General features: G+C 33.6%; 1 protein-coding gene across 2 annotated transcripts; it reads left to right on the plus strand.

Annotated features, from left to right (window-relative positions):
- Positions 1-109: 109 nt before the first annotated feature.
- On the plus strand, positions 110-14,546 carry LOC123720496 (dual specificity mitogen-activated protein kinase kinase 7-like). Of its 2 annotated transcripts, none has more exons than XM_045677129.1 (16): positions 110-375; positions 1,429-1,520; positions 1,871-2,014; positions 2,235-2,462; positions 2,715-2,894; positions 3,155-3,301; positions 4,025-4,101; positions 4,284-4,535; positions 5,228-5,326; positions 6,413-6,494; positions 6,690-6,790; positions 6,920-6,993; positions 7,418-7,496; positions 7,825-7,940; positions 10,289-10,403; positions 10,917-14,546. In XM_045677129.1, exons 1-16 carry the CDS (start codon positions 231-233, stop codon positions 10,993-10,995), a joined length of 2,010 nt encoding a protein of 669 aa, XP_045533085.1. In that variant the 5' UTR covers positions 110-230; the 3' UTR covers positions 10,996-14,546. The 2 variants fall into 2 exon arrangements, with proteins under 2 accessions (XP_045533085.1, XP_045533094.1); XM_045677138.1 differs by having other exon boundaries at positions 10,361-10,403.
- The last annotated feature ends 1,630 nt before the right edge of the window (positions 14,547-16,176 follow it).

Genomic DNA, 16,176 nt, shown 5'->3' on the forward strand with positions numbered 1-16,176 from the left:
TTATACGTTGATATAAATAACAAATATTATATCATACTACAACTCTTAATTGGTGCTGAATGTGTAGTCTCTATACTTTTATATTCGTGTAACATCTATGGTAAATTGGTACTTGCTTTCATGAAAGAAATTTTTTGACTGCTTTACTTAGACTTTTTTGTGTAAATAATTTGTTAAATGTATAAAAAAGGGTGTTTAGATGTAATTAAAGTGTTATTTTTCATTTTATAATGTCAAATACTTCACTTGAAGGAAAACTTAAAGTATTACAAGAACGCTTTGAAAATGAATTGCGTGTTCGAAGAGAGGATGCAATCCACAGCCAAGGTGGTCTTGGAGCTGCTAGAGCTGGGGGCACCCGGAGGCCTAGACCTCGTAAGTGTTCATGTTTATAAAAATGTTGACTAACAAGAATATTGTTAACCGGTCTTGCCTTTCCATAAGTAATTTTGCAAAGCGATTGTTTTGTTATGAATATCGTGCTGCTGCTATTAATGATTATCAAAAAATGGAAATTGATATTCACTGTGTTTATTATATACAAATTTAGGATATAATTTAGTACTTATACCTAAGCAGCACATTAAGATAATAATATTGGTATAGTTTGGCATTAAAGACTTAATTAGATGCATGTTCATTATACACTTACCTCTTCAGTGCCTAGTACATTGTTATACTTATTAAAATACTTAATTACTACCCTTAACTATAACTAAGTCATGAAGACTTTCAAAATATGAATAACTTAAATTTAACATATAAATAGTAAACAATTTTGTGTACTAAACCTTAAAGATTTTATTCAATTTGTAGGTTTGTAAGATAAACAAGCTAACACTGTTACTCTAACTTAAAGGACATACAATGTTAGTTACTAAATATCCCTTTTTTGTATATTTCTTTAAAGTAATGATCCACATAAAATTCAAGGACCACATTCACATTGAAATTTTCACATACAAATCAAATGATTTCATCCTGTGTTTAACAATTTCATTTAATCTTGTTACACCAAACTGACCAAATGGCTAAGACAGGATATTATTTTTATATAATATATTCATTGAATAAAAAGTTTGTTTACACAATATTTGTACTATTTTGTTTTCTCAATTTAAAATTATTTTATTACCTACATAAATAGTTTTTTTCTAAAAAAAATACACAATATGTGAGAAATATTTAAAGTTAAGGGGTCATGTGATGCTCCTTTTTAGTAAAAAATTTAATATATAATTTTTTTATGGATTTAGAATTTTGAAATAAAGTTTGGTAACTATATTATATCTGACATACAAGTTTAAACCTTAGTAAATAAACATACATACATGTTATAAATTAATTTATCAAATAGTTTTTTCATCATTATATTTACACATACATTAACAGATTTCAATGTGCTAATCTGTTCTTACATTGTTACAGCACCCATGTTCTCTACCAGAGAAATACCAGCATTCCCCCCAAGGTCACCTCAGGCCACTGACACTGAACACAGGATGCGTGAAGTCTATAAGGTACATGAAATATGTTAATTAATTGATTAAATACTTTAAGGGTATTTACTCAATCAATTAGGTTAGGTTCAGAACATTATTATATGTGGCTGTGGCCAGTTATTAGCAAAGTTTACACACATTTTTAGTATTCAGATTTTGCATATTTATAGTCTCTGTGCGAAACTAGACTGGCTGGCTGACATTTCACCTAAAGCTAAAGATTTCAACAAACGGAAAATAATTGCCAGTTGCCATTTTGTCATAAGATTAAATCTTTCTGTGTTTATAACTCCTATTAGTCATGTATATACATATTTAATTGCTCAATTAAGCATTAAGCCTTAGACAATACTTATGAAACATTTTAGGTGAGTGGTAAGCTAAATGTAGAAGGAGTGGAATACAGATCCAACATAGATGAACTACAACAACTAGGGGAATTAGGCAGTGGCACTTGTGGACATGTTGTCAAAATGTTTCATAAGACTTCCGGAGCTGTTATTGCAGTCAAGGTATGAATAGTTTTCTTCAATAATGTGCAAAATTTAGCAGCTTTATGAATGTAGTAAAAGAAATGTAGTGTATCAGTTATTTGCTACAAATAGCAAGCAATTTTTAGCAAATGCTCCAAATTGAAACTATATATGGATTAGACACTTGTGTGCATACATATATGGTCAATACTATAGGAATTTAATCAGACAATCAATTTAACTAACAAATGAATTTCAGCAAATGCGTCGCTCGGGCAACTCTGAAGAAACCAAAAGAATTTTAATGGACTTAGATGTTGTAGTGAGATCACATGATTGCCCATACATTGTGAGGTGCCTTGGTTGTTTTGTTACTGATTCTGATGTCTGGATATGTATGGAGTTGATGGCTTCTTGCTTTGATAAATTGCTAAAGAAGCTTGGAGCACCAATACCAGAAGCGATTTTGGGAAAAGTTACTGTTGCTGTAAGTAATTGTATCTTCTTTTTATTATGGATTGTATATTATAACCAATACTGTTCCTTTGCTGTATTTTTATTTAATTAAACAAAAGACTCTGTATGTGTGTAAAAGGTGTTTGTTTCATTATAACAAACAATTTGAAGCTTAAAATAATCATCACAACAGGCAAACTATTCTTATGCAATTTATTATTTATACATGTAGAATAAATAGCTCCCAAGATGTCTGGTTAATAAAAATAATTCTTAATTTCAGACTGTGAATGCTTTATCGTACCTGAAAGACACACACGGTGTGATTCACCGAGACGTTAAACCTAGTAATATTCTGTTGGACGAGCGTGGGAATGTCAAGTTGTGTGACTTTGGTATCAGTGGACGACTTGTTGACTCCAAGGCGAAGACACGCAGCGCTGGATGTGCTGCGTATATGGCTGTAAGTCAAAACTAGTGTTTTTCTTAATGTTTAAAAGCTATGTTAACAAAAGACAATACTATGGCTGTAAGTCGTATTCTCACTTAAAATGAAGAAGCCGTGCGCAGCCGTGAACAGACTAACACTAGTCTGAAATAAACTTTTTATAATACAGATTTTCCTTCGTTGCATTCAACGACACTCTTTGTAACGTCAAAATATACGCGGTCCCTTGTGTATGTCGTTATATATAGTTTACACTCTATTTCATTACATTACAGCCAGAAAGAATAGACCCACCAGACCCAACTAGACCAGACTACGATATTCGTGCTGACGTGTGGTCTTTGGGCATATCGCTGGTGGAACTCGCCACTGGAGTGTTTCCTTACCGGGACTGCCAGAACGACTTCGAAGTACTCACCAGGGTATGTATATTGCTTATGTTTAGAGATCAGCTATATTTTATACTAGCTGGTCCTGGTTTTACTGTTTTAATGTAAAAATACATTAGAATGATTTCACAGTTGGTCAACGGTTGGATTGTTCCTAAAATAGGCCAACTAAAGTCGACGAATTTTAAACTGCGTCGTTAGCTACCTGGATACGCACTCTGACTCCTGATTGGTCGTTACGAGTAGGGGTTGTTGTTTTTCATAACATTACTTTGACTTCGTTATGCGATACGTTCAATGGAGAATTTATTTTCTAATGTGGTGTTGAAGAAATTTTGGTGACATTTATCTTACAAATGAAAAACTTTTATTTTCCCATAGCGAAATTATTCCTAATAATACTTAATATAATTTACATTTCGATCGTGCCTATTTCGTTATCGATATGCACCTCTACTATTCTAATGCACATCACTACACATCTCCATAAGATATGTAAGTGCGAGCGAGACAGACAGATTACTATGATTTATAAGCCGAAGCCTCAGTTAATAATGCGAGTACTATAGGAAAAAATATCACCTAGCATTGTGGAATATACTTTGCGACTTATCGACCTATCAGATATATAAATACTATATCTATATATAAAGCGAAATAGCAAGTTAAATATTTACAATTATACTATCAAATTCTTGTATAAGGTAAAAAAATATATCTTTAAGAGTTGTTTATAATAAAAGATTACTATTACAGGTAATAGCAGACGATCCACCACAACTACCTGAAGGCAATGAATTTACACCAGAATTCAAATCATTTGTATCTCAGTGGTAAGTCGCACACACATATTAAAAAAAACTATTTACAGTGTAAACTCCATGTAACGTCTTTGGATTTAACGACGAACTCTCTAAAGCTTTTCTCTCTCTTCTCTTTTTTTTTCTTCTTTTGTTTACAAATTGGGATTGCTTGCACGTGTAGACTGTTGTTATATATTTTCTGAATCTTCCAGCCTAACAAAGAACTACAGACAGCGTCCGAAATACGCGAAACTCCTGGAACACCCGTTCGTTGTGAAGTCGGCTAGGAGTTCCGTGTCAGTAGGGGATTGGTATTCCACATTATTTATTTGTGGATCAAGTAAGGCTGGATCCAGTTTATCTGTGAATAATGGTGATGGGCCTGTGACCCCTCAACCTGTTAGGAATTTTGTCACCAGCTCACAGCATTGGATGCCTGAGCAAGTTACGCCAACGCCTGCAAGGTATTGTACAAATTTTTAACTAGATTGATGACAATTAATAAAATGAATTTTGATTTATTTTAGACTAAATATGATTTGTAAAAAAATATAAAATATATCTCATTTTTTAATTAGTTTCATTGTTGAATCACAATAATATTACTAACGTATATTATATCGGGAATATTTAGAATAACAGTGAAATATTAATGTAAACGTTTTACACTATACAGTTCACATTAAATTTAAAAAATCAGTGGCACTACAACCTTTTTAGGTCTGGGCCTCAGATTTCTGTACCTGTTTCATGATCATTTGTTAATCTAATAGGCAAGTTTTGTGCCTGTTGCACGCCGTCTACTTTTTGGGTCTAAGGCAAGCCGGTTTCCTCACGATGTTTTCCTTTACCGTTCGAGCGAATGTTTAATGCACACATAGAAAGAAAGTCCATTGGTACATCCGGGAATCGAACCTACGGTCTCAGGGAGGACAGTGCACGCTGCTTTATTTGAGATTGATTTTATTATAAATCACGGCTTATAATGCATATTCAACATCGCTTGTCGCTCGTGCAGTAGAGAATAACATCGTAAGGAAAACTACTTATGACCCAAAAAATATTGGCGTGTGTCAGGCATAGGCTGATCACCAACTCAAAATTATGGTCACGAAAACAATCACGAATAATAAATTGATATTATATGTAATTTCAGAGCGTGGTGGGCGAACAACGCCAGTCCTGGTGGAAGTAGTTCACAGCCAACTAGCTTAGAGGCTGAACTCTCAAACCACTCACCTTACCCTAGGAGAAGGTATTTTTCATTTTCGTAAAATATTAGTTAAAAGTATTTAACTAATTGAATAATACTTCTTTACATAAATGTGGTGAAGCACTCTAAATGTCAAGTAAATTTATTTGTGTTTATCCATATTATTTGATTAAAGTATATAAAATATTTAAGAATTAAAGAAGAACCAAAAGCTAAAAGAAATAGTTGCAATTACTACAATATACCGCTCCTGGATCAATTTGATGCTTTTAAGTAATGGAGGATATTAGTCGAAAGTCATCAAATCATTTATTCATATAGGTAACACAATCTAAAAGCAAAAAATATTTTAGCTATTACTAAGATACTAATTACATTATATATAATACAATTGAATTGTATATATCAAATGAAAGATTTATACATACATTGTTGTTAAGTATTGAGTGTAAATAGTAAAAAAAAATAATGAAATTACAGTAATGTATAATTAGACTGAAGAGCAAAAGAACCATTGTTTCACTGTTTAAACATATTACGGTCGACACAGTAACCTCACATTATTAGGCCTAGTTTTGACGAATGTCTAGAACGCAATGATCTATTACCACTCGTTTCGTGGAAATATGACGTTAGTGAAACGGAGATCTATTTTTACCACTCTTTATTTGTTTTTATACTGACGCATTAACTCTTATGGTTAATTGGTAGATTTACAATCTAATCTAAAAATATCTTTATGATTGTTGCGATCTTATATAGGAAAGTAAAACGAGGTAAACGAGTATTACTAACATTGTGTAAAACATAATTTCCGTAGAATATAAACATCTTCGTGTTTTTTTAAGTAAAATCTTTTGCAAAAAAATAGAAAAAAAATACAGTTATTGTACTGATGTACATCACCTAAGGAAGTCAAAATAAAACAGATGTAATAGTGCTTTAGGTATGTTCCCCAGGGCCAAACGATATAATTAAGGAACAAAAGCTAACAAATTTATTGAAAATGCTGAAGGGAGAGCCTGCGTCTGCCAAAACTCTTGAGAAGTAAAATTATAAAACTAAAAAAGTCTGAGAAAGCAAAATTGCTGTGGCTCGTTCATAGAATATCGTAAATGAATTTTACAGAACAATAGACGCATGTGCCTCACCTCCCCCTGCCCCCGTGAGGCGAGTGTCCACAGATAATAGATGGAGAGCATCGCCTACGGTTGGTGGAATTTGTTTTTTTTTTTAAGTTATTGTAAAACTAAGATTTTTATTGAAATCAAATGATGTCTTGAGCAAATAACATTAATGACGTATTTATATATTAATAAAATTACTTACTATAAAAATGGTTAAAGAGAGTCAAACTTCAAGAGATTTAAAAAAAATTGTATAATTATGGCAATAATATTTACAGAGTTCTGGCAACACTAGTCCCATAGTTCTGCAAAGGTTTTATCACCAGAGTCAACAGCGGCGTTCGAGAGTGGACTTGCACGCCACTCCGAGGCATAGAAGGTATAAAAATCATGCTTTCTTACAAAATATGATAACATGAGATTAATGTTGATAAAACTCATTTAGTTTCTATGATCTATATTCTAATCCGCTTTTAATTCTGGGAGTATATATATTTTTTTAATTTAGTGTTAGTCGTGAGCACAGCGCCGGAAGGTCTCCAGAACCACCGCCAAGGACCTCTCGACACGCAAAGCCACATGGTATGTATTATTTGAAGCTACCCTCAATTTGAGCCTACCCGCGTTTCATTAAACTTTTCAATCTCTATAAATATTTCCTCAGACTTAATTATCTGAAATTTGAATTGTATTTATTTTTTAGCAATATGTCTATATCTCTATGAATATTGATATTCTTTTTTAAATTCTTATATAAAATATAATTAAGAAGTATGAAATGAAAATACTTTGTATGAAAGTAATTTTTCGTAAAATTTAAAAGTTGACTCTTTTTAGTCACATGTATGTTTGGAAACGAAAAACCAAATCACTTTTCCTCGTAAATTTTGAGTTATTTAATTTTTTCGACGTTTATAATTGTACATATTAAACTAGGCTCGCCTAGCTCCAAAGGAAATTGGACTTTTTAGACCATTTTAATAAGTACTTATGTTGACAATTCCAGTGAACGGCAGTATGGAATTAGAACCACCTCCCTTACACGATAGATTGCACCCACCATCGCCTTTACTGCTTAACGATAGGTAAGACCATGAAACACTCATTGGACCCTAAATATATTGCGAAATGTTATTATACACCCAGTATGATCTATCAGTTGTTTGAAGTCCCGTAAGTCCATACCCCCTAAGAAGATATAGGACAGACATATTTCATAAATAATTTTAGTAGTAGTCATCTAGTCCATCAGAATCTATCACAAAACCCGTTGACACGCCATGGGCCTTAACATATCTTTACATCTAATATATTTATATTAAAAATTCCAATACAAATCGCTATTAATTTAAGCATAAAGTATTTATTTAGCTTTATTGAGTAATATACATTTTTTTTATATAATAATTTCAGGTTATCAGAAGGACGAAGTCAGAGCTTAACGCGGGCTGAGCTGCGCAACGGGTTCCGCGCAGAAATAGCTGCGCCTGCGCCTGCGCATACGCACAAACACCATCACGATGACCAAGGTGAGTAGGATATACTCTACAGTGTCTTCAAAATTATAACAACAATATAATTAATTTATATATGAGTGCAATGGGGATACTTAAAATAGTATAAATTTTTTTCGTTTTTTTTTAATTTAAAATAAGGACGTGTTCACCATACTGAAAATAAATTTATTCAAAATATGAATTCATAGAATTTATTTATTATTTATATATTTTAATCGCATATGACATGGTTCTATATTTTGTTATTTATTTTAATTTTTTCACGATTTACATGTTGTATGTATGTATGTACCGAGGGCAGCCAGCCTATAATATCTGTCTGTGTTATCAAATGCTGCGCTTGCCACTCTTTTCATTTTTAATGTTTGGCAAATTATTCAATCTTAAATTAAAGAAAATTATAAAAAAAATGTCTAAGCCATTGAATTAATTTGCCAAATAGTCGCTCATTCATATAATTTAATATTATTTCCTATATTTTCCTTTATACCATGTAAATAAAAGGATCTGACAGTTGAGCCTTGCAATTCCAAGCTTAACGCAGCTGTGCTTTAGCTGTGGGAAGTATAGCCGTCTCCCTTACTCTTGCGTACATCATTCGCACTTTTAAATCGATGGCTATTGCTATCTCTTTCGGTATATTAAAGGGCTATTTGACAAGAATTAAAAAAAACAATTTCAGATTATTAATAGCTATGGAAGTTATACAAATTGTTCTTTTTATTTCTGTTGAGTATTGACTTTGAGAAGAGCAGTTTTGCTACAGTGGCTGCAGCGTGCGAATCTTATCTCTGAAGTCGTAGGTTCGTTCCCCGGCTGTGCAACAATGGACTTTGTGGGCATTTAACAATCGCTCGAACGGTGAAGGAAAACATCGTGAGGAAATCGGCTTTAGACCCAAACAGTCGCGTGTGTCAGGCACAGGAGGCTGATCACCTACTTGCCTATTAAAATGATGATAATATACATAAATCTGAAGCCCAGAACTACAAAGGTTGTAGCGTCATAATGCCAAAACAGCGACATGGCGTACCCTTTTACATATTTTTTTTATTCTCGTATTTTCTTTGGTGATTTCTCTCTAAAACTGTTTATTTTAATTATGTCAAATAGCCTATTGATTGACCATGACTTAATAAAGCTACGCTTAACTCTTTGGTTTTTTATTCTTATGCGTAGAGTAAGAGAGAAAGAGATCAGTTTTATATATTTTTTAGGGGTTTGTGGTCACCGGCAAACAGACAGAAGTCAGGTTTAGCGATACTGTATGTCTATAAAATAATCCGATGATAGAAGTTATTTTTAAACGTGAATCTCTCACCAGTCTTAAGAGCTATGAAACCATATCTGATAGTTCTAGATAGATAAACACGTTATTGTACAACTATATTGAGATCTGTCAATTTTTTTTTTCATAAATTGTTTGACATTTCTCATTATCAGAATTTCTATAATCGTCTTCGAAGTCTCGACACTTTGAAAGTTAGTAATTAAATGTAACATTGATGTTAATCCGTGTAGTGAGTATATTTGAACTATAATCCTCTATAGACATAAATAAAAAAGTATTTTTTTACAACTATGTTCAAACATGCTCGCCATATTCCTTTGCTTTGCCGCTCTCCTCACGCCCATCGCCTGCCATCCGTGCTGTCACATGCCTCGCTACACTAAACACGACCTTAACACCATGCTAATAATGGTTTCGATGGCGGGAACAAAGCTTTAACTGTAGAATGTGTTGGACAATCCACTCGGCAGCTATATAGTGCGCGATATTATAATTTAATTTATGAATGATACTGATGTCTGAACATTGAATTTCATACAAAATGCGCTACGTTTTTGACTTATGGGAGAATTCAATCGAAAACAACCCTAAATGTATATGTATATACGTCAAATTAATCAGCTGGATTGTCCAATACCTATAAAGCTTAGCGTGGTGTATGGTAGCTCATCACAATTGGTCGCTTTGCTCATCATTTCACACCAGCAAGGCATATGGTTCAGTACTAGCACACTCTTTGGTTGTCGAAAACAAATGAAAATATTAAAAATCACTTTGAAGTATAAAACGAATAATTACATTTTTTGCACATTGTACGTATACGCGTATAATATTATGTACGTATAACTTAGTATTATACTTCATTGTAGCGTCAAATATTTGTATGTAAAACTTAAATCAGTCTGGTTACCCGAAGCTTTCTCAATAAAAATTGCAATATAAAGAGAATTCTAGAAAGCCGTAAAAACTTTCGATAGAGCACAAAATATACCCGGTTAAATTAGACAGCCAAAGAGCAGCCTAGAGTGGGCAGCGTGGGCGAGGGGTTAAGCTTGATCGTGGGGTGTAGGCTGGCTGCACTCGCTCGCCGGGCTGGTGAAGCGCCGGCTCAGCGGATACGTCAAATGGCATCATCTTGCAGCGAGGAGGGACAGGCCTCACGCGCACCACACGGCTGCCACACGGTATGTATTTTAATGATAATTTTCTTTATTTAGGACATTTGTTTGAAGAAAAGCGGATTCGATGATTTTGGGGATTTGACACGGTCTCTCCTAAACGTTTACTTTTATTTAATACAGTTAAGATATATATTTTTTTGCCTCAGATTAAGAAAGAAAAAAATTATGATACATGTTTTGGTAAATGTCTAATCTACTAAGGGACTATAGATCTGCCCTTGGTTGAGTAATCCCTATAACGCGGGAAAAATAATTATAAATTTTACAATACAGAGATCTAGCTGGAGAAATCTCCGCGTTATAGGGGGTATTACTGTATGTATCACATCACGGTGGGTAAAATATAGTTAAGAAAATTGAAGGGAATTGAGTCGTTTGATTACCCAACAGCGTCTCTATACTAATCACAAACCGTATTTTTGATAAAATTGCGCTTATGAAAGTCATGTTTTGTCTGTTTCTATTTCATTATTGATAGAAAGTAAGTTTTAAAGTAATACGAAATATTATAAATAGATGGGGAACGAACGAAAGTTGGTCCGTTCCTGCTTCGCCGTTACCGCCCCGTGCGCCGCCGCCGAGACCCGCGGACTAACACACGGACATAATTGAATCACTGAAAATGGATATGAAAAGAAGGAATATTGCGAACGCTTGCTAGTTGAGTACAAATGTTTACAAATGGGAAATATGGCATGCTGTAAAACCTGACTTGTAAAAATGAATGTTTTGTCTTTATCACTCTCGTGTCGCTTTCAAAGTAAATAGGAGATGGCAGAGTCAAACGTTACACGCACAAGGCGGGTTTTAATGGAATTTTTCTACTACAAAAAATTTCTTTGGGCGTTGAAAATATTGCAGCAGACGTATAAGTTTAAGACTTGACAGTGAACTGACAGATGTCATTTTGAAGTTATATGTTATGTCAAATAGGACCATGCGTTTATTTCCCAAATAAGGTATTGGTCGTATATATTAAGGTCATCGCGCAATTAATGTTATATAAATTATTATATATTTTTTTCGTAATTTGAGAATTGGCGTTAAAATTATTAATCCATAGAAAATACCGAAAACTAACACGCAATTAATTATCACAATTATTAACTGTAATAATTAAGCGCGTGTCAATATGGTAAAGAGTACATTGAAGTATTTTCAGTAGAACTTATAATGATATTTATGAAATTTGGAATATGTATTCTTGAACTGGGATGAGCAAAAAAGTTATAATCTTATGAAGTGCCATTGAGTTAATAAAATTAATTTAAATCTCTTACCACATATAAGAAGATTAATAAAACAGCTATTTTTTGTGTTGGTTTAAGATCCCTAACGTTCAGAGAACCAATCGTAATTGCTACGTGGACGTAATTCGATAAATCCACTTGTAGCCAATACGATTGGTATTTTGCGGAATCCGGGCTTAGAATGTTAATGTTTGGCTTTTGAGACGAGGAACGTATACGCTTTCATTGAAAAAGATTGAATTTTCGCGTAGATTAAGTAACGGATTGAAACTTACTAGATTTTTCTACTTTATACTTTCTTTATAAGCCTCAAGGAATGACAAAATATTTAAAGCAATAGTTACTGCTCTCTTTTATCTGTCTAGTATAAATCTTTCTAAGTTACTATCGCCCTTAAATACCGTGTACTATATTATGTAACCATGGTTACGACGTTTTTTAAATATAAAATGGATGATTATTAACCCAGTTTTTGTCAGTCTTGTATTCAAACAGTATATTCACTAATTCGACATAACAAGACCTTTGTATACGAAAAGTTCTGGAGCGCTAGCAAATCAGATTGGTACAGTATAATAACTATATATTCATAAAAATCGTGGCAAAGACAAGGTTAGGTTTTTTTAGAGGTTAGATAAACAGAGAAGTCTGATGTCCCGTGCGTCAAATATGTTTTGAATTTTGACAAAAGTCAAAGTCGGTCAGTTTCTGTTCTCAGTTATTCACAAACAATGTTAGAGTTTGAAGATGACTTATTAATTAGCATCTACACAAAAGGTAACCATGGTAACAAGCGCGTTTAGTCCTCTATATATCTGATTTCAATGATTTTCCCAATTTCTAGTGATTTTCAATCTCTTCAATGTTTAATAGCTGGCGACTGTTTTTCTGTAATTTATTTAGACTAAGAATGTATATAATAAGAATCACACTACGACGAGTGACATAGTTTTGTATCACTACTAATATATTGTTGAACGGCTGAACGGATGTGGGTGATTTTTTTGAGCTTGTAGTACGGTAGACTTATCCCGGAGAGTGATTCCTGGAAAGTGACGTTACTGGGAGTAAATATATGCAGTACAATCGATTGTCTATACACGTTTAAATAGTAACGCTCTTTTTATAACTGTGAGATTAATAGTTGCTTTTGAAAGTATAAAAGAATATTACACCGGTTTCTTATTAATTTATACAATCGCAATCGCAATACAGCCTCTTGTGGGCCTTAGCCTTCTCAAGTATATTTCGCCATCGCAATCTATTTATGCTTTTTGCGTCCAACTTGGAACCCCTATTGTTTCGAGGTCCTTGACGAATACATCCCACCAATACAGCCTCGGTTTACCGGGTTTTCTCTTGCCGCCAATTTAGACACACATGTCCCAAACGTCTGATGAGCCTGTCGTGTTTTATGAATTGGACGATGTTGGCGTCGTCAACGATGTTATAATAATATAATAAAGTTAGTAGCGTATACGCCAAACACCGTCGTCGCAAACAATGGGCCAAAGAATATTCCGCTCGAAAATAAGGGAGCAAGCTCGTTGCGATGTATTTAGTATGTGTTTTAATACTTATGCGACTAATAATGGGGATGTAATAACTTTCTGACGCGGATATTTGTAGAAGACGTCTTTTATTGCTGTATTCTGTCATTCGACTCACGTTCACTTAAGCATGACTTTCGTATTTCAAAATATATCGGAATTGGACATACGTTAGTCATACTTTGAATATTACTCTTGGAAAGGTAGAAATAATAGTAAAAAGTACATTTTGGCGCAGAAAAATTTCTGCCTGATATGAGGAACGAGGCAACGGCGGGATTCCTATGTAAATATCGTGTATAGTTTAACTCGTAAACATTTTAAAGCGAATTTAGTGTTTTTTGGAATTAATGTACAAATGTATTGTATATTGCGTTTGACCAAATGTACAGTGTAGAATAGTTTAGCTTTGCAATATCGAATATGGATTTCTTTTTATTTACGATGTTTTATATCAATTTTAAGTTTCTGGAATTGTTTTTATCTACAGATTATGGTATGTAAAGGCCCTGTTTCACAGATTGTTTATTAGTGAAGACGAAGTCACTCAAAGAGCTTATGTTTCAAAAACAACTTTGGCAATGTGGAGTTTGAACTTTTAACAATTATTAATTCGATTTTCGTGTCGTTTTTACTGAAAATATACTAATTTATATTTGGTATAAATTCTATAATATTTTAATAAATATTATTCTTTCGTGATATTAAATATTAGCTGTACTATCAATAAACAAGTCCATTTTGGGGTAAAATTACACACTGCGTAGTAAACATTATTCTAGATAACTCTCAGTACCAAGAGTTTTATAAAATACAAAAAATAATGTGAAACAGAGGCTCTATCAAATAATACTATAGAAATGTTCGAATCAAAGTGGAAAATAATTCAACTTTAAGTTTTATATAACTGCAGTTTCGTCACATTCGTCTCGACCTCTCCGGTTTTCACACAGAGCGAAATTCGTATCAAAAATCCTGTGACAAAATACTATACGTTAAAAATACGGCTCGACTCTTGAGTTTGACCCTGATGGATAAATTTCAGTAACGAGACTTGTATTGAATTTTGACATATGGCAGTACAGAAATTCCTCGGCACGAGTTGTGATGAGTACAGTTGTTGTAACATATTTCTATAGTGTTATTATGTGTAGGTAATATTAAGACGATAGCAATGTATGTAACTGCTGCAATAATTAATATTAAACGGTTTTGGTATGAGTATATCTTAACTTCAGCGTCTAGTCTTGTGTCGCAACGTGCAGTTACAGAATTTATTGCTTTAATTTATATTGTTTATTTTGTATATTTTATGTAATTAATGTGTATTGAAATAAATGCGAATTTAATTATGTCGTGTTTTATTACGTGAAGAATATACAAAAGTAAAAAAAATGTGTGTAAAATTCATCGAAAGCACTAACTTCGTGTGCCAATAATAGATCAAAATTTTAATTATGCATATCGGTAATAATAAAAAAGTTACACGTTGAATAGATAACTTTCGCAAAATAATTACAAAGTATAATAAATTCTGTTTTTTGTTGTAAGTGTTCAAAGCGCCGATTTGAATAGGTATGAGCTACTTAGTGTTGGAGTAAAGTTATCGGAGTAGAGTCGAGGCGACATCACGCGTCATTTTCGTCTCATATTATGCATATTTATCTCTATTTGTGCATTATTAAAGTTTCGTCGCTTCGACTGCCAATGTGAGTTGAACCCTACTTGGTTCGCCATTTTATAAATGTAGCTGGCGCTGCTCTTCCTCCGACCTAAAGGAAGGGTCCTCGTTCAGTCCAAACACTGACTGGCCCAAAGAGCCTAGAGGCAAGGTTGAGAAATTTGTTTTATTTTTATAGTACCCTTGTACTAACGTTGGCAAACGGACTATAGGCTCACCTTATGTTAAGTGATAAACAACGGGAAAAGGAGACGAAAACTCGCACTGCCTTCTGGCTCGAAAGTGATTATCCGGGAATTTGGCTTTTCTTGAAGGACTTTCAGTCGAATTGGTTGGTTCCACTAAGTGGTGGTGCTGGGCAAAAAGCGCTTAGTTGTGGAACGAAGGACGTCAAGGTGATACGGGTGGTATTTCGTATCATGCTTTGACGTCCAATGATGAAACTCAGCTGCAGGTATTAATCTGAACAACGTTGATATTTTTATATTGTATGCGTGTACCGGCGGCCCCCTTCCGGAGATTATATTTTTAACATTAGATTTTAACAAATTCGAGTCAGTAATGGAAGATGTACTTAAAAGACTGTGGGAGCGTTCAAGTATTACGTCACGCAAATATTGGAGATTCTTAACCCCCCCGACAAAACGCACCGTAACGTTTTAAGTATAAAGTTTAATGACCACCCCTAGTGACTCTTTATACCTAAAACTTACCATTATGTGGTGAAAATTACTAGAAAGTCGAAAATAATATTATCAATAACGCGTAATGCAATCCCCGCCCCGCATCGTAACATCGTAACTTACTTCTGACCATTGTCGTCTGATAGTTGGCTTCTCTGACAAAATAGTTGATGGAGCCAAGCACGTAAAGTATCACCCCATCTTAAAAAGTCGCATGAAAAGTTTTAGGCATAATCTTAATTCCAAGGTTTGTGCAATACATTACTCTGTTCTAAATAATTCGGAGAGTCAATACAAAAGATTGTTTAATGTTATTCAAAATGAGTTTGATGGTATTTACCCAATTAAGACTGTAAAGTGCAACAAAATCAAGTTTGATGACTGGGTCACGAGTGGTGTTTATTATTAAGAAAAATATATAATCACAACACAGTGTTTATAGAATATGTCAGAAATTATTGCAAAACTTTTAGAAAAGTTTGCAAATATACAAAGATGTATACGTGAGAAAATTTCATGAATCAGAATTCATGTAACAAAATCAAAACTACTTGGAATGTTATAAATCGAGAAACAGGAAGCCTTTAGTCCCGTCATAATTCATTCTTTTTA

The sequence above is a fragment of the Pieris brassicae genome, chromosome 1 (assembly GCF_905147105.1).
Source record: "Pieris brassicae chromosome 1, ilPieBrab1.1, whole genome shotgun sequence".
NCBI classification, from domain to species: domain Eukaryota; kingdom Metazoa; phylum Arthropoda; class Insecta; order Lepidoptera; family Pieridae; genus Pieris; species Pieris brassicae.